General features: G+C 35.5%; 1 protein-coding gene across 23 annotated transcripts in view; it reads left to right on the forward strand.

Annotated features, from left to right (window-relative positions):
• WNK1 (WNK lysine deficient protein kinase 1) overlaps nucleotides 1-20,357 on the forward strand; it is a 159,657-nt gene that overhangs the window by 69,709 nt on the left and 69,591 nt on the right. For all 23 annotated transcript variants that reach the window (XM_053895187.1, XM_053895191.1, XM_053895190.1 and 20 more), the window contains exons 2-4: nucleotides 2,394-2,566; nucleotides 16,914-17,134; nucleotides 19,790-19,947. In XM_053895187.1, coding sequence (XP_053751162.1) covers nucleotides 2,394-2,566; nucleotides 16,914-17,134; nucleotides 19,790-19,947 — 552 coding nt within the window. The remainder of the gene's footprint in view (nucleotides 1-2,393; nucleotides 2,567-16,913; nucleotides 17,135-19,789; nucleotides 19,948-20,357) is intronic.

Genomic DNA, 20,357 nt, shown 5'->3' on the forward strand with positions numbered 1-20,357 from the left:
ATTACACTTATATGGAAAGGATGGATTGTTCATCCAATAGTATTGAGTTATTGGTTAATATAGAAAAAAACAGCCAGTCCTTCTTTTATCCAACCAAATAAATTACTCAACAAATAAATTCCCAAGTGTGGCAAACAAAACAAATTTATATTTTAAAAAGGAAAAACATATGGCCTCAGTGTCTAGAAGAATTACTTGAAGACATAAAGCCACAAAGTAAAAGATAAATTGAACTATAGTCAAATAAAAACATTGAAATCAAAAGACTTCATAAGCAAGGTGGAGATACGAAACACAAATTGAGAAAACATATCTGTAACATAAAATTAATAAAGAATTAGTATCCAAATTTATATTGAGAACTTATACAAAGAAGGAAAGCAACAAATGATATGATTGGACATCTCACAGAAGAAGAATATGAAGTAGCCTGCAAAGAAAACAAAGTTTTTCTCACTTATTTTTGACTCTCAAAATGTAAACTAAACAATAGGATATGAGTTTATACCCATCAAATTGATTAATGTCTGATAATACCAATTGCTGGTGACCGTGTGCAGCAGAAACCTTCATACAATGCTATTAAGAGAGTATATTTGGTACAGTCCCCTTGAAAAACAATTTGTTGATACCTATGAAAATTGAAGGTGCCTATTTCTTATGTATGATTAATTCTAGACATGTATCCTAATAGTATTTTTTTTGTGCCTCAGATCTCCTTTGAAAGCTAGAATAATGTTTTAAGTCTGTATAATAAAATACATAGGATTAAAATGGAAACTGATTATACTGAAATAGTTACAAAAATTTTTAAATATGTGATGTAGTATGCATTATTAGTGCATACTAATAAGAGCAACTGAAAGATCTAATAGCTGTCAATTTCAAAGTAATTTGATTGATGTAAATGGTATTTTGAGATAATCTATAACCACTGTTACATGATATCAAAATATCTAGGGCTATTGGTGACAAAAATCACAAGGATTGCTGAGTGCTCTCAGGTATATATATTCATAATTGATGTATGGGCTTATTTCTGGACTGTCAACACTATTCCTTTGGTCTATACATCTGTCCTTATGCCAGTACCACACTGTTTTGATTGCTGTAGCTTTGTAATAAGAACCTGTGTCCTAGACACACACTTTAATGTATGTCCAGGGAGATTAATACTGTAACACCACTGCAGTATTGAGTAGCAAAAAATGGGGAAGAGTCTAAAGATTAATCAATAGGAGATTATATAAATTGTGATATATTTAGACAGTAACTGTAACAGTGATAATGAACAAAGCCAAGTTACAGTAATATGGTAGATATCTTGTAGTCTCCTTGTGTATCATCACGGGTGATCTCAATACTGAATGAAAACAAGCTTTCAAAGAAAACATACTCTGTAACATCATTTTATGAACTTTTAACATTTTAACCCAAAGTGTAAATACCCATTTGGGAATGGTATGTCCAAATTCAGGCTAGTGGTTATTAAAGGGTAAGGAATAGTGACGGGGGAAGGACAATCTAGTTACATAGGAGACTTTAATTATATCTAGAATGTTTATTTATGTGATGGACACATTATTGTATGCCTGGAATATTTTGTTAAAATATGTATTGCATGTTTTGATAGAATATTAATATGGCAGAGATAGTTTCAGTTTTAATATATAGAATAATTCAGAGTTTGTTTGTTTGGGATTTTGTCAAGGGAAGATCAACAAATTGTTTTTCCCTAGTTCATTTCAGAGAAGTGAATTAACTTACATAGTGCCAGGTGCTTTAAACATGTGATAAAGCATACCTAGTAGATTAATATATTCATAAAGAAAATTCTGATCAAAGCAAAGACAGAACTAGAATTTATATTTAGATCTTTTTACCTCCAAAATCTCATACCATATTGTTAAGTTGCATATCTAGCAATAAATGACTTATTTTAGAAGTGGTAAGTTAACTGCACCTACAAAATGAGACCATCTCTGAGGCATACATTAACAATAAAGATGCTGAAGTAATCTCAAGCATGACATTATAATCTAGTTTTCTTAAAGATACTTTAGCCTGTTGTCATACTGCTGAAAGGCTAAAGAAATTATTGGTCTTTAGCAACTGTAGTGTTCCTGTTTGAAACAGTATTGATCATCATAATTTAGTACACATTTAGCATTTAAAATTATTTTTGTGTGTTTTTCTATTTGAACTATTTTATTTTTATCCAAGTATAATTAACATATAGTGCTATATTAGTTTCGGGTATGCTGTATGATTCAACAATTATACCTTTCTCAGTACTCATCATGATAGTGTACTCCTAACAGCATTTAAATTTAACTGTGTGACTTCGTGTTTTGTTATTTTAAACCACGTTCTGTTCTGGTTCTTGATTTTAGGATCGAAAATTAACAAAGTCTGAGAGGCAGAGATTTAAAGAAGAGGCAGAAATGTTAAAGGGCCTTCAGCATCCCAATATTGTTCGATTCTATGATTCCTGGGAGTCCACAGTAAAAGGGAAGAAGTGCATTGTTTTGGTGACTGAACTAATGACATCTGGAACACTTAAAACGTAAGTCTATCAATATTATCAAAATTGACCAAGAAGTACGAAAGAACTTGAATTTTCCTATTTTATCAGTCCTGCTTTTGTCACCCAGTGTACCATGGAGGGAACAATCGTTCCAACTGTTATTAGCACATTTTCTTGCCCACAAAGTCCTCTGGTGTATAAAATGATTTGATAATTATTCAGTAGTAATATTAAAAAGAGAAGTTATTACAGAATAAACCTAGTTATTTTAAACCCTGTTGATTTGGGGTTCTAAAATTGAATGGCTAAGGGATTGTGAAATCAAATGGCAAGGTAGCCCTCTAGTGGTTAAAATGAGGTTGAAGCTTATTGAGAGGACTTCTCCATTTATTTTTATCACCTTGTACAGTTTTTGCTGCATCTCTGCAACTATTATGTCAAATGCAAATTGTGCTGTAGCAGTTATCACTAGTTTCATTTGTTATAGTATTAGAAATTAATGCCCAAACAGCTAGACTCATCATTTCTTTCAGGAAAACAGGTCAAATGCAGAAATTTCTTGTTCCCTATTACAGAGTTTTAAAGAGTTGGAGTTTAGCCTTTGGGAATCACAGGTGTTTTCCTCACTCAGAGAGGAAAGTACAAACGACCCTTGAACAGCATGGAAATTAGGGGTACTCACCCTCCATGTAGTTGAAAATCTGAGTATAACTTTTGAATCCTCCAAACAATTACTTAATGGCCTACTGTTCCAGCCTACTGGAAGCCTTACTGATAACATAAACAGTTGATTAACACATATTCGTATATGATATGTATTATTTACTATATTCTTTTTTTTTTTAATGTTTATTTTTGAGAGAGAGCACAAGCAGGGGAGGGGCAGAGAGAGAAGGGGACAGAGGATCCAAAGTGGGCTCCATGCTGACACCCCAGTGTGGGGCTCGAACTCATGAACTGTGAAATTGTGACCTGAACCGAAGTCAGACGCCTAACTAACTGAGCCACCCAGGCACCCCTTATTTACTGTATTCTTATAATAAAATAAGCTAGAGAAAATAAAATTATGAGAAAATACATTTACAGTGCTATACTGTAAAAATCTGTATATAAGTAGACCTGCAATGTTCAAACCTATATTATTCAAGGGTAAACTGTAGTATAAATTATATGGTTTAAATTTTTTTATTGTGAAGGAATTGGATTTTTTTTAAGTATCTTTTTTTGTTTGTTTAAGTTTATTTATCTTGAGAGAGAGAGAGAGAGAGAGAGAGAGAGAGAAAGAGAAAGCCAGGCAGGGGCAGAGAGAGAGAATCCCAAGCAACCTCCATGCTGTCAGTGCACAGAGCCCGAAGCGGGGCTCAAACTCATAAACCATGAGATCATGACCTGAGCTGAAACCAAGAGTCGGACACTTAACTGACTGAGCCACCCAGGTGCCCCAGATACAGATTTTTTTTAATTGTCTCTTTAGTATGTATTAATTTCTGACTACTTTTCTTTAGTTAATACTACTGAACTGATTCATCACAGGTCTTTGAAACATAGTTTTATATTTCCTGAATGTAGTCACTTGCATGTGTTCTTGGATGCTTAAGATTAACACACTGAAAAGCCAACAAATTATTTCCCCCTAGCAAATTCTAGTTTCCACACCCAGCTTCTCAAGTATTTATGGCAACATCTTTACCCTAGTCATCCAAGCTTCTTGTTATCCAGATGTCTTTTTCTTTCACTAGACTGTGCTCCCTAGCACTATGCTTTAAACTTGGTAAGTATTTGAATGAATTGAGGGAAATTGTGTGGTAGTAGTAGTTTGTGTGTATATCTTCATCTTGAGATTCTTTTCACCAGTTTGGATATATTAATGGACTGTCAGTAGTCTGTCAGGCATATCCTACAGGAGTACTCTATAACAGTTTATTTGTTTTAAAAAGTTTATTGAAAGGCTTTGGGTAACATAGCCTAAGCTTCTTTGGAATTCCACTCCCACCCCCACCCCCACCCCCACCCCCACCATCAACAAACTAAAATGTGGAATATAATAAAAGCTTTTTCAGTACATACCCAAGTTTTTAAAGAAAGAAAGAGTGACCTCCAGATGAAAGGACAAGTGGAGGTAACTAAAGACCTAAACAGTAACCAATGTTTTGGCAGTCTGTTGGGTTTTCACATCACATATAGGGCTTGAGTTTTGGATACCAAGAGTTTTATTGTCCATGCCAGGACAAAAGGCCTTAGAACTCAGCAGAGAGGGGAACTTGAACTTAGCCTGTGTCAAAACCTGAATTATTAATAAAAAGGGAGAACTCTTCACCCCAGCCAGTGAAAGCTACAAGGAATTTTGCCCCTCTGCCCAGCACTTAGGATAAGAGGGGGAGTCCCTATGAAAAAAACCAGAAATCTCAGGTCATGTGTAGATGGCTCTATAATATAAATGTAGACTACCAGCTTGGTGCAGGGATCACAAATCAAGGAATGAAGATTCTAATTGGTCCAGAATCCAATGAAAACTCCGAGGGACATTTTCAGCATTTCATTGGTCATTATGTACGTGGATAAAACAGTCCCCAGTGAAGGTGACCTCACAAATTACAAGTCACACACAGTAATATGATGATCAGATACAACTGGAAAATAACATTGGAATCAAAGATGCTATTGACAACTCTGAAAGTGAATACAAAATAAGCTTATAAGTACAAAAAGATGTCACTAAAGGTATATGTAAGTATATACAAGTATATAAAGTGATAAAAGGAGAGAAACCATGATTAGAAACCATAGTGAAGGAATATAACTACATCAAAAAAGTTCAGGCAGGGGCACCTGGTTGGCTCTGTCAGTAGAGCACGCAACTCTTAATCTCTTGGGATTATGAATTTGAGTCCCATGTTGGGCATAGAGATTACTTTAAAAAAAAAAAAAAGAAAGAAAGAAAAGAAAGTTCAGGCATAATTAGAAAAGATCCAAAGACTTCTAGAAATAAGAATAAATCATTGGAATGCCTGGGTAGCTTAGTTGGTTGAGTGTCCAACTCTTGAATTCAGCCCAGGTTATGATCTCATACTTCATGGGTTCGAGCCCTGTGTCAGGCTCTGTGCTGACAGCACAGAGGCTGCTTGGGGTTCTCTTTTTTTTAAGTTTATTCTTTAGTTTTGAGGTGGGCGGGGGGGGGGGGGGAGAGAATGAGCAGGGGAGGAGCAGAGAGAGCAGGAGAGAGAGAATATCCCAAGCAGGCTCACGCTCCACTGTGAGCCTGATGCACTGCTTGATCCCAAGACCCTGGGATCATGGCCTGAGCCAAAATCAAGAGTCGGATGCTTAACCAGCTGAGCCATCCAGGCATGCCCCCCCATCTTAATCATTTTTAAATGTACAGTTCAGTAATGTTAAGTACATTCACATTGCTGTGCAGCCATTCTCCAGCACTCTTCAAACCTGCAAAACTAAAACCCATTAACATCATTACCCATTACCCATTACTCCAGCCCTTGGCAACCACTGACTGCTTTCTGTCTCTGGTTTTATCTGATCAAGATATTTCATATAAATGGAATCATAAAATAACGGGGTCTTTTGTGTTTGGCTTCTTTAACTTAGCATAATGTTTTCAAGGTTCGTGATGTAGCATGTATCAGTATTTTATTCCTTTTTATGACTACATAACATTTTGTTTCATGGATATACCACAAATTTGTTTATCCATTTGATCTGTTTCCACCTTTGGCTATCGTGAATAATACTGCTATAAAACATGTGTGTATAAGTTTTTGAGTATATGTTTTCATTTCTTTTGGGTGTATGACTACAAGTGGAATTGCTGAGTCATGGTAATTCTATGTTTAATTTTTTAAGGAACCATCAAACTATTTTTCACAGCAGCTGAACTGTTTCACATTCCCACCAACAATGTATAAGAGTTTCAGTTTCTCCATATCCTTGCCAACACTTGTGTTTTGTATGTTTGTATGTATGTATGTATGTATGTATGTATGTATGTATATATGTATTTTCATAGCCATCCTACCAGGTGTGACATGGTATCTCATTGAGCATCTTGTCGTGTGCATGTTGGCTATTTATCTTTGGACAAATATCTATTCAAGTCCTTTGCCCATTTAAAATTTTTTTTTTTTTATTGTTGAGTTGTAAGAGTTCTTTATTCTATAAGCTAAACCTTTCTCAGTACATGATTTGCAAATATTGTCTCCCATTCTATAGGTTATATTTTTACTTCCTTGATAATGTCCTGTGATATACAAAGTTAATGTTGATGAAGTCCAACTTACTTGTTTTTTCTTGTTTGTACTTTTGGTGTTCTATCTAAGAATCTGTTGCCAAAACCAGGGTCATGCAGATTTATCCCTAAGTTTTCTTCTAAAACTTCTACAGGTTTGTCTCTTATATTTAGGTTGTAGTTTTAATTTTAAGTAAATTTTTGTGTGCAGTGTGGGATCCAACTTAATTCTATTGCACAGGGATGTCCAGTTATCTAGCACCATTTTGTTGAAGAGACTGTTCTTTCCCTATTGAATGGCCTTGTACTCCTGTCAAAAATCCTTGAACTATAGATCTATGGGTTTATTTCTGGACTCTTGATGCTATTCTTTTGGTCTACATATCTGTCCCTATAACAGTATCACACTGTTTTGATTACTGTAGCTTTTGTAATATGTTTTCAAATTCAGAAGTGTGAGTTCTCCAATTTTGTACTTTTTCAATATTGTTTTGGCTATTTGGGGCCCCTTGCAATTCCATGTGAACTTGAGAATTATTTTTCCATTTCTGCAAAAAGGCTGATAGAATTTTGATTGTCAAATACAGTTATAGATACGTTGAATCTGTAGGCCACTTTGGGTAGTATTGTCATTAACTATATTAAGTTTTCCAACCCATGAACATGAGATATTTTTACATTTTATTTAGTTTTTCAATGGTTTTTTCTAGTTTCCAATGTTTAAGTCCTTTGCTTTGTTGGTTAAATTTATGCCTAGGTATTTTATTCTTTTGGATGCTGTTGCAAATGAAATTATTTTTTTAATTTCCTGTATAGGTCGTTAATTGTTGGTATATAGAACACAACTCATTTGTGCATGTTGATCTTGCACTCTTGCAACTTTGATGAATTCTGTTATTAACTCTAGTTGTGTGGGTTGGGGGCGAGAGTATGTGTGTTCGTTCTTTGGGATTTTCTATATATAGGATGTTGGCATCTATAAATAATAGTTTTACTTCCCTTCTAATTTGAATACTTTTATTTCTTTATCTTGCTTAATTGCTCTGGCTAGAATTTCTAGTACAATGTTGAGTAACAGTGGTTATCCTTGTCTTATTCCTAATCTTACTGGGAAAGCTTTCAGTGTTTCACCATTAAGTACGATATAAGCTTTGGGTTTTTCATAATTGTTCTGTCATGTTTTCTCCTTATTCCTAGTCTGAGTATTTTTATCATAGAAAGATACTGGATTTTGTCTAATGCTTTTTCTGCATAAGTTGAGATGATCATAGTTTTTTTTTTCCCCTTTGTTCTATTAATGAAGTATATCATGCTGACTGATTTTTTTCTAAAATTGAGAGATACTTCCATTTCATGGATAAATTGCACATGGATAAATTCCATGTGGTCATGGTGTATAATCCTTTTACTGTGCTGTTGGATTCAGTTAGGTAATGTTTTCTTGATGACTTTTGCATCTATATTCATAAGAGATATTGGCATGTAGTTTTCTTGTGGTGTCTTTGCTATCAGGGCTGTACTGGCCTCATTGAATGACTTAAGTGTTTCCTCCTTTTCTACTTTTTGGAAGAGTTTGAGAAGGATTAGCCTTTTTCCTTTAAATGTTTGGTAGAATTCAACAATGAAACCATGTAGTCCTGGACTTTCCTTTGTTGGGAGGTTTCTTGAGGGAATGTTCCATGTGTTCTTGAGAAGAATATATATTCAACTGTTGTTGGGTGTCATGTTCCATATATTTCTGTTATGTCTAGGTGGTTTATAGTGTTGTTCAAGTCCTTTACTGCCTTAATGGTCTTCTGTCTAGATACTTTACCTGTTTTTGAAAGTAGGCTATTGAAGTCTCCAACTATTGCTATAGAACTGTGTACTCCTCCTTTCAGTTCTGTCTATATTTGCTTGGTGTATTTAGGAGCTCTGTTTGTGTATTATGTTTATAATTGTTATAATCTTCTTGAGAAATTGACCTTTTATCAATATATAATATTCTTTATCTCCTGTATCAGTTTTTTATTTTGGCTATTTTATCTGATACTAACATTGCCACCTCACTCTTTTGGTTACTGTTTGCATGGAATATCTTTTTCTGTCCTTTCATCTTCTGGGTGGGTCTTTGAATCTAAAGTGAGTCTGTTGAGACAGCATATGGTTGAATCGTGTATCTCCATTGTGCCATCTCTGTCTTTTGATTAGAAAATTCAGTCCATTTATACTTGAAGGAATTAGTGATAAGGAAGCAATTTTGCTAATTTTTTGGTATATTTTAATACCTTTTTTGTTCCTTGTCTCTGTTGCTGTTTTTATTAATTGATTTTTTTTTTTTATTGTACCATTTTAATACTCTTCTCATTTCCTTTGTACGTGTTTTTTAGATATTTTCTGGTGGTTACCTTAGGAATTACAATGAACACCACAAACAGTCTTGTTTGAAATGTTACCAACTTAGCTTCAGTAGCTTCAGAATCTTTGCTCCTATTATACAGCTTTGCACCTCTTTTGTGTTTTTGTAGATTTTGCAAAGATGCAAATTGCATCTTTATTCATTGTGTTCCCATTAATTCAGATTTATAATTAGTGATTTATGTGTTCGCCTTTTAAATCATGTAGGAAATGAACAAAGGAGTTACAGACCAAAAATATGTTAATACTGGTTTTTATATTTAGCGATGTATTTACCTTTACCAGAGATTTTATTTCTTCCTAAAGCTTCAAGTTACTGTCCAGTGCCCTTTTGTTTTAGCCTCAAGAACTTGCTTTGCATTTCCTGTAGAGCAGGTGTTCTCACAACAGGCACCCCAGCTTTTATTTATCTGGGCATGTCTTAATATTGCCTTCATTTTTGAAGGATACTTGTGCTAGATACAAAATTCTTGGTTGATGGTTGGAAAACCCCTTTCAGCACTTTAAATATGTCATTCCTCTGCTTTCTAGCCTCCATAGTTTCTGCTGATAAGTTGGCTGATAGTCTTGTTGAGGATCTCTTGATCATGATGAGTTGCTTCTCTCTTGCTTTCAAGATTCTCTCTGTCTTTGACTTTCAGCAGCTTGAGTGTAATATATCAGTGTGAATCTCTGTATCCTTCATGGAGTTTGTTGAGCTTCTTAGATAGGTAGAATCATGTCTTTTAGCAAATTTAGAAAGTGTGTGGCCATTATTTTATCAAATTTACCAAGATTTTATCAAATCTTCTCCTTTCTTATTTGGGTCTCCAATTATGCATGTTGATCAGCTTGGTGGTATCCCACAGGACTCTTAGGCTCTATTGAGTTTTCTTTGTTTTTCTTTTCTTTCTGCTCCTCAGACTACATAATTTCAATTGACATATTTTCAGGTTTGCATGTTCTTTCTTCTGCTTGTTCTATCTGTTGTTGAAACCTTTTAGTGAATTTTTCATTTCAGTTATTTCATTTTTCAGACTTCTGCTTGGGTCTTTTTAATAATGTCTTTATTGGTATTCTCTGTTGAGCTAAAATTTCCTGTACTCTAGTATTTAGCAGCCATTGTTCTTAGTATTTAGTCTTCCAATTTTTTAGGATGGATACCATAATTAACCCTATTTAACCATGAGTTGGTTGTCAGTTCATATTAAATAATTCAGCTTTGAAAAGCTGATTAGGAGCTATGGTTATGAGGGCAGGACTTTTCAACTGCTAGGCTTTTCTTCAAGGTGATTGGGCATGCGTCAGCCATAATGAAGGACTTGGAGATTCTGTTATCAGGGAGAGCCTTTATTCAGTCAGTCAGTCAGTCAGTCAGTCTTCTGCACTGATGGTATTTGGTTGTCACTTTTTTCCTGTTGGTTAAGGTGGTACTTAACTAATATCCCTAGCTTTAGCACCACTTCTCATTGTCATATTTAGCTTTTCTGGGTTTAGAAATGTCCCGTTTATAGTTGTATGGGCAAATTGGATCTCTTCTTGTCCACAATCTTCCCTTTCAAATAGTGCTGTGGTAATCATGTGTATACCTATGTCCTTATTTATTTCTGTAGAAAGGTTTCTAAAAACAAAAAGTGACTTAAAGTACAGTAAAACCTTGGATTGTGAGTAACTTGTTCTGCGAGTGTTCTGCAAGACGAGCAAACATTTTTAATAAATTTTAACTTGAGAAGCAACTGATGTCTTGTAATACGAGTTGTATGTGATGCTTGATCACAACTGAGCCAGTGGTTCTTGAAGTTAGCTTTAATATACAAGTGCTTTGGGCTACAAGCATGTTTCCAGAACAAAATATACTCACAAACCAAGGTTTTACTGTGTATGTGTAGTTTTATTTTAATTATATGTATATGTTGATTGAATTAAATGTAAAAAGAAAACTTAATAGTCTCTACTAGAAGTGGAAGTGACTTGGTTATTAACATTGTCTGAAATGTATGCTATATCGAAGGTTTTAAAATCCAGAATGTTTAAAAAAAATTTTAATGTTTATTTTTTAAAGAGAGAGCGAGAGAGAGAACGAGAGATGGCACTAGTGGGGGAGGGGTAGAGAGAGAGGGAGACACAGAATCCGAAGCAGGCTCCAGGCTCCGCGCTGTCAATACAAAGCCTGACGTGGGACTCAAACTCACCAACCTCAAGATCATGACCTAAGCTGAAGTTGGATGTTCAGCCAACTGAGCCACCCAGGCATCCCTAAAATCCAGTATGTTTAAAATTGAACTTCATGAAAATTAAAAATTTCTGTACATTGATATTATCGATAGAGTAAAAAGAGAATTCACAGAATGGAAGAAGATATTTACAAATCATTTAACTCAAAAGGGATTAATGTCTAGAATATACAGAGAATTCTTAAAACTCGACAACATTAAACACAGCAAACAATCCTATTCAAAAATGGGCAAAGAAAAAAAATGGGCAAAGGACCTGGATAGACATTCCACTAAAAAAGGTATACAAATTGGCCAAGAAACACATGAAAAAGATGCTCACCACGACTAGTTATTAGGGAAACACAAATCAAAATCACAATGAGATACCACCTGATTCATACCTGTTAGAATGGCTAGTATCAAAAAGACAAAACAAGTGTTGGCAAGAATGTGGAGAAAAGGGAACCATTGTGCATTGTTGGTAGACATATAAATTGATGTAGCCATTATGGAAAACAGTATGGGGTTCCTCAGAAATTTAAAAATAGAACTACCATATGATCCAGCAGTTTGACTTCTGGGTATTTATCTGAAGAAAATGAAGACACTAATTTGAAAAGATATATGTACCCCGTGCTCATAACAGCTTTATTTACAGCAGCCAAGCCATGGAAGTAACCTAAGTGTCCATCAGTGGAGGAATGAATAAAGAAGAGGTGGTGTGTGTGTATGCATGTATATACACAATCTGTATATACAATAGATTATTATATTATTCATCCATAAAAAAGAAATTTTGACATTGTGGATGGACTTGGAAAGCATTATGCTAAGTTAAAGAAGTCAGATAAAGACAAATACTGTATGATCTCACTTCTGTGTGAATCTAAGAAAAATGAAAAATAAAATACCCAACAACAAAAACCAAACTCATAAATACAGAGAACAGATTGGTGATTGCCATAGGTGCAAGGATGGAAGTGGAATGTGTATAATGGGTGACGGTGGTCAAAAGGTACAAGCTTTTAGTTATAAAATAAGTTTTGGGGGGGGGGCACCTGGGTGACTCAGTCGGTTAAGCGTCCGACTTTGGCTCAGGTCACGATCTCGCAGTCCGTGAGTTTGAGCCCTGTGTCGGGCTCTGTGCTGACTGCTCAGAGCCTGGAGCCTGTTTCACATTCTGTGTCTCCCTCTCTCTCTGACCCTCCCCCGTTCATGCTCTGTCTCTCTCTGTCTCAAAAATAAATAAACGTTAAAAAAAAAATAAGTTTTGGGGATGTAATGTACAGCATAGTGACTATAGTTAATAATGCTCTATTATATATTTGAAAGTTGCTAAGAGAGTAAATCTTAAAAGTTCTCATCATAAGAAAAAATATCTGTGTGGTGATAGATGTTAACTAGACTTATCGTGGTGACCATTTTGCAGTATATACCAATCGTCTTGAAATCAATCATTATGTTGTACATCTGAGATAAATATAATGTTATATGTCAATAATATTTCTACTTAATTACCATAAGATCTAACACTTTCACTTGTGGGTTTATACCTAAAAGAATGAAAGCAGAGTCTCAAAGAGATATTTGTATACTCATATTTATAGCAGCATTATTCACAGTAGCTAAAAGGTAAAAGCAGCCCAAGGGTCCATTAAGGAAAGAATGGATAATCAAAATGTGGTATATATGTACAGTGGAATATTTTTTAGCCTTAAATGGTAAGAAAGTTCTAACATATGCTGTAATACAAGTGAACCTTGAGGGCGTTGTGTGAAGTGAAATAAGCCAGTCACAAAAAGTCACATACAAATATACTGTTTGATTTCACTTTATGAGTTACCTAGAGTAGTCAAATTCATAGAAACAGAAAGTGGAATGATAGTTGCCAGAGCCCAAATGGAGAAGGTTTTTGGGAATTACTGTTTAATGGGTATAAAGTTTCAGTTTTTAAGATGAAAAGAGTTCTGGAGATAGATGGTGGTGATGATTTTCTATTAGTATGAATTACTTAGTATCACTGTAAAATGGTAAATATTGGGGTGTCTGGGTGGCTCAGTCAGTTGAGTGTCTGACTCTTGATTTCTTCTCAGGTCATGATCCAGGGTCACGGGATCTGCACTGAGTGTGGAGCCTGCTTAAGATACTCTCTCTTGGGGCACCTGGGTGGTTCAGTCAGTTGGGCATTGGCTCAGGTCACAGTCTCATGGTTTGTGGGTTCAAGCCTCGGGTCGGGCTCTGTGCTGACAGCCCAGAGCCTGGAGCCTGCTTCGGATTCTGTGTTTCCCTCTCTCTCTGTCCCTCCCCCGCTTGCAGTCTGTGTCTGTCTGTCTGTCTGTCTGAAAAATAAATAAAAATTAAAAAAAAAAAAAAAAGATACTCTCCCTCTTAAGGGAGCCTAGGTAGCTCAGTCAGTTAAGCATCTGACTTCAGCTCTGGTCATGATCTTGCTGTTGGTGAGTTCCAGCCCTGCATCAGCCTCTGTTCTAACAGCTCAGAGCCTGGCTCTGGCTTCAGATTCTTTGTCTCCCTCTATCTCTGCCCCCCCTCTCAAAAAAGAAACATTTAAAAAATATTTTTAAAAAAAGATATTCTCTGTCCCTCTGCCCCTTTCCCCGACTCGCACGTGCATTCTCTCTCAAATAATTAATTAGTTAAATGGTGTATATTATGTGCATTTTATCTTAACAAAATGGGAAATCCACTGTGTTGAATTTTCTCAAAAACTTGATACATAGGAAAAGAAATTTTTTTCTAATTTTTTTTTCAAATGTTTACTTATTTTTGAGAGACAGAGTGCACGGGGGAGGGCCAGAGAGAGAGGGAGACAGAGGATCTGAAGTGGGAAGTGGCCACTGCGCTGACAGCATAGAGCCGGATGCAGGGCTTATACTCAGGAACCGTGAGATCATGACCTGAGCCGCAGTCGGTCACTAAACCGACTGAGTCACCCAGGCTCCCTTGAAAAAGAAATTTTTAAAGAGCAATGTCCTTCATGAATATCAATGCAAAGATCCTTTATAAAATAATAGCAAATTGGATCCACCAATCCAATATATCAAAATCAAAGAGGGTATCACAAAGTTGGTTTAACATTGAATTAATCAATGTTATTCACCACATTAACAGAATAAAGGAGAAAATTCATATGATCATTTCAAAATATGTGTAAAAGTATTTGACAATTCAGTATCTATTTGTGGCTGAAAACTCTTATTCAAACTAGGAATAGTGGGGAACTTCTTCAAACTGAGAAACAACTTCCACCAAAAAGCCTATAGCTAATGTTGAGCTTAACTGTTTCCCGTGAGATGAGGAACAAAGCAAGAATGCTTTTTTTAACCACTTACATTCACTGTGGTTTTAGAGGCCCACCCACTGCAATAAAGCATAAATATAGGGAAAACTAGTATTACGGGCATAAAGATTGGAAAGGAAGAAATAATACCATTGCCCTTGATTGCAGATTATGTAATTGTTTACATAGAAAATTCCAGTGATTCTAAACAAATTTAATGAAGTTAAGAGATACAAGGTTACGATATAGTTACCTGTTATATTTTATATAATTGATCATTTTATAAATGATACAGACTCAACTTATCCCCAAAATTTTATTAAACAATTTTTCAGTTATACAGAAAAGTTGAAAGAATTACACAATGAACACACATATTCACTCCCTAGATTCTGTAGTTTATTAACTTGCCGTATTTGCTTTACCACATATGTCCTTCTGATTATTCCCCTATCTTAATTTTGTTCATTCCAAAATAAGTTGTTGCATCAGTAATATTTCACATGTAAACACTTAAGTGCTCATTTCATTAGAGTTCTCATACTGTATTTATATGCTTTGTTTTTCCTTACAGTGAAATTTAAGTACAGTGAAAAGTGTAACAGTGGTATCATTCTGTGAGTTTTGACAAAAGCATTCACTCATGCAGTAAAAACTATTAAGTTATAGAACATTCTTATTATCTTAGTAAATGCTCTTATGGCTCTTCCTAGGTAGCCCTTCCTCACCCTTCAGAGGTAACTATGTTTCAATATTTGTTTAAACTATAAAACCAACTTTCACCATTAGTTTTCTTTGATTACCTCATCCAAGTGAAGTAGAATTTCATTTTAGTTCCTGTATTAGCTTTTTAGTTAAAACCTGTATGTGTGTGTGTGTGTGTGTGTGTGTGTGTGTGTGTGTGTGTGTGTGTGTGTTAAAACAGTTGCTGTGGAGATTGTGTTTATATCTGTAACTTTTCACAATAAACTTTGGGTTGATACTGTACAATTTCATGTAAAGTAAAGGAACCTTACACAGATAAAGTTTCAATTATCCCTAATACTTGTTTTTTATGCTATATAATTTTTATGTATGCTACATTCACATATTCTATAGAACCTATAATACAGTGTTATAAATTGTCCTTTAATTAGCCATACGTATTTTAAAGATAGCATGAGGCTAATGTAATATTTTATATCTTCATACTTTTCCTGAATATTTTCAGAAAAAAAGCCAATCCAGAAACTTTATCTTTCCCTCAGTGAGTAGCATCAGAAATCTCTGTTCCATTCGTTTAGCCATTAGCTGGGCTGCTTTGAATCTGCTGCTCCACATATACGTATTTCAGAGGTCAACCAGAGATTTGGGCAGAATGAATATGCAGGATTTGGGGCTTCTCTTCAGTATCACACTTCTCTGTCCTGTCCACTGGAACTCTCTGTGGTGATGAAAATGTTTTATATCTGTACTATCCAAATGGTAACCACTTGACACATGTGGCTGTTGAGCACTTGAAATGTGGCTAGTGCAGCTGAAAAATAGAATTTTTAATTTTAATTAATTTATATTTAAGTATATTCACATTTATTTAGTGAATACTATATTGAGCAGACTATCATGATAGGAAGTTCTGTTGGATAGCACTGTTCTAGCTGCTATGGTCATCTTGAACTCTGTCCTCCATTCCTCAGCTAATAAGGCTGTAGGCTTTTATTTAGATTTGAGCTGACCTACAGAATCAGGCAGGAGCCTTTCCTCAGCTGAGGAGATTTAGAAAATAGGAAACTCAAGCAGTGCTTTCTTTTTTCCCTAATATGAACTCCCTTCCAATTTATGCCAGATTTTGATTGCTCTCCAGAGCCTTGAGGTAGTTGTTTTTTGTATATTTTTACTACAGTTTATAATTATATCTGTATCTAGTAAGAATTATTCCACCATTTACCAGAAGTCAAACTCTATCCCTTAACTTTTATTTTTTATTTTTATATCTGTTTATTTTTCTACCTCTTAACTTTTAAGTTATTTTAGTAGTGACCCAACTTTAAGGAATTCATTTTTTTGTGCTTTGTTATTAGAATTCATTTACCAACCACTTATTATCATCCTTTCCCCTTTAACTTTGCTAAAAGTATCACTAACCTTTAAGGTTACTGAATCTTAATATTGTAAATTTGATACTCCCATCTCAGATATGTTAGAATTTAATGGAATTCTTCAAAGCAGCAACCTCGTATCATTGATAACCTGTTTGGTATACTTTGCCTTCTCTAGGTATCTGAAAAGGTTTAAGGTGATGAAGATTAAAGTTCTAAGAAGCTGGTGCCGTCAGATCCTAAAAGGACTTCAGTTTCTTCATACCCGAACTCCGCCTATTATTCACCGAGATCTTAAGTGTGACAACATCTTTATCACTGGCCCTACAGGCTCAGTCAAGATTGGAGACCTAGGTCTGGCAACCCTGAAGCGGGCTTCTTTTGCCAAGAGTGTGATAGGTATGTTTCAGGTGTAGCTTGCATCCTAGCTGGGTTTCTGATATTCCTTTTATTTAGAAACTTGACCCTCTCAGAGCTTTTATTATGTGAAATAAACTTTCAGAAATCCATAGCTTGAACTCAGGAAGTGATCGTTTCTACTTATGAGATGTGGAGTTCTCTGTATGCTTCTAGAATCATCTTGAAGACTAACGATGTTTTGTAAAATTATGTGAAGTAATGTGAACTTTGTTGATAAAACCTTATGTAACTATCAATCTTACTGGGTTATCCTGTTGATACTTAGTATTATATAATTATGTATGTAATAAATATAGTTACTTTCCTATAAAGGAAACTGAATTTATATGCAGTTTAGTTTCTAAAAAAAGTATTAGATATATATTATTATTCAAAAGTATCTACCTGTTAAGACTTTATTTTAAAATGTGAAAATAAGAGTTCTGAAAGCTTGGTTTTCTCAATTATTTTCTTATAGTTAGCTTCAGAAGATATATCTGAAAGGAGACTTTTTTTCAACCTTAGTGGTATTTGGGGTTGGATAGTTCTTTGTTGTAAGGGCTTTCTTGTTCATTGTAAGATTATTTGGATGATGCCAGGAGCACACCACACCCCCTTTAAACTCATCTCCCCCCCCAACCCCACCAGCCAGTTGTTAAAACTAAAAATGTCTCAGGACATTGCAAAATGTCCCCTGGTAACAAAATTGTCCCCTCTTGTTGAGAATCACTGATAACAAAATTGTCCCCTCTTGTTGAGAATCACTGATCTACAGAACAAGGCTGTCCTTTCAGACTTTCAACTACATGTTAGAGAGTTGCAGCTGGGAAAATAATTTAATGCTTATTATTTTGGTAAGCTTTCACTCTCTGAAGAGAACATGACAGTTTGAACACTTGAAATCACATGTACTTTATTCTCCCTCTCAAAGATGGCAACAACAGGGAAACCATTCATTTTTAAGTGGGCTAGAATTTTACGTGTTAATAAGAAAACTATATAATACCAGTAATGTATACATTCTTATCAAATAGTGTTCTCTTTAGAGGGGTACCCAGGTGGCTCAGTCAGTTAAGTGTGTCTGACTTCAGCTGAGGTCATGATCACACAGTTCATGAATTAGAGCCCCACGCCTGGCTCTCTGCTAACAGCTCAGAGCCTGGAGCCTGCTTTGGAGTCTGTGTCTCCCTCCTTCTTTGCCCCTTCCCTGCTCACACTAAGTCAGTCAGTCAGTCTCTCTCTCAAAAATAAGTAAACATTAAAAAAAAATAGAATATTGTGTGACTTGGATTAGGAATGCTGTTTTTTAATTTTTTTTCTTTTTTTTTAAATTTCTTTTGATTTTTTTTTTTTTTTTTTGACTTATTTTTGAGACAGAGACAGAGCATGAGCAGGGGCAGAGAGAGAGGGAATTCGAAACAGGCTCCAGGCTCTGAGCTGCCAGCACAGAGCCCAACGCAGGGCTTGAACTCACGGGACCGTGAGATCATGACCTGAGCTGAAGCTGGATGCTTCACCGACTGAGCTACCCAGGCACCCCTGTTTTTAAATTTTCTTAATACAGATTAACAAGAAGAATTGGAAAAGTTATTTAAAGCTGAATTTCCTTTTTTGTCTTGTTATAGGAAAAGGAAACATTTATTTCTTTGACTTTTTAGCACCTTAAAAATCTCTAACCTGGGAGAGGTGTTTTTTTTTTCCTATTTTGCTTAAATCATTGTGTGTAAGCCTGTTCTTGGAAATATCCTATAATCTGAAGTACCCAGAATTAATTTCTTTGGAAACATTAGAAAACCTGGTCTATGGAATCACACATGCTATGCTCATAACTCAGTCTGTATTTGACTTCTCTATTTGTGTGTGTTTGGTTTTTGCCTGTAAAATGTCCCTTACTATTTCTTTATATGCAGTAGGCTTATTTGTGTACTGCAGGTGGTATGGTAAGTCTGTGAAGAAAGGGGCTCTGGAGAGTGGGCTTTATAGACAATTACACTTTACTTTATTCTTCTAAAAAACACGGAATATTAGATTTTTCACTGCAAGGTCTCCTTTAAAAAGTGAAACTGATCAGGTGGAATGTTAATGGCAAAAAATTAGCCATGAATATTATCCTTGCATCTACCATACAGTAGGGGGCAGACAAGTATTTTGATCTTTTTTTAACTTGTCCTGTCTTACTGGTGCCATTATATCTCTATTTCTTTCTAGTCTCTTACCTTTTCCTTCCATTTGTTTTCATGATGAGTTATATTAATTTATCTCATATCCAAGTCTCTATTTTGACATTGTATAAGAGTAATCCGTTTGGAACAGTAAACAGACACTTGACCCTGTTCCAGTTTCTTTTATGAAGGCCATGCAGCAGAAGATCTATAAGATACTTGGTGGGACAGACTAAGATTTTCTTCCTCCTCCCTGCTCCTGCCACTCTACTCTCTCTTCCCTCCCCTCCCCTTCCATTCCATTCCCTCTCCTTCCATTCCCTTCCCTCCCCTCTTCCCTCCCCTCTTCCCTCCTCTTCCCTCCTCTTCTCTCTTCCCTTCCGTTCCCTCCACATTCTTCTCTCTCACAGGTCAACCCCTCTGCTTCTCCCCCAGGTGAGTAACATCTGTAGCTTCTGCTCACATTAAATCTGAATTGTTCTTTTAATTTAAGGTACCCCAGAGTTCATGGCCCCTGAGATGTATGAGGAAAAATATGATGAATCTGTTGATGTTTATGCTTTTGGGATGTGCATGCTTGAGATGGCCACATCTGAATACCCTTACTCAGAGTGCCAAAATGCTGCGCAGATCTACCGTCGAGTGACCAGTGTAAGTCTTCCCCTAAATGATTATTGAGCTTAGGTCACATCTGAAAAGGAATGCCAAGGTGGATAACATCGAACATGCAAAAGGAAACAATGGTAGAAAGCACACTCAGTTGTTGGGGGAAGAGGGAGTTGAAAGATTTTATTTCTCTGATTTAGTGAGAGCAAAAATAAAGATCAGAAAGTACCACTATATTCTGGATCCTCCTTGCCTTCATTTAAACTTTTCTTTTGAGATATATTTAAACATACTGTCATTACTAGTTTTCAACCCCCTGTTTATTCATCTAAGTTCTCATTCCTTCCCACCATAAAAGGTTTTATCTGAATTAAAAAGTAGTGCTCTTAAGTTGCTTTGTTCACAGACTTTTCCTTAAATGTTTTAAAATTTATTTATGAATTTATTAAATCATT

The sequence above is a fragment of the Panthera pardus genome, unplaced genomic scaffold (genome assembly GCF_024362965.1).
Source record: "Panthera pardus isolate Hobbes unplaced genomic scaffold, ASM2436296v1 HiC_scaffold_6, whole genome shotgun sequence".
Taxonomy (NCBI): domain Eukaryota; kingdom Metazoa; phylum Chordata; class Mammalia; order Carnivora; family Felidae; genus Panthera; species Panthera pardus.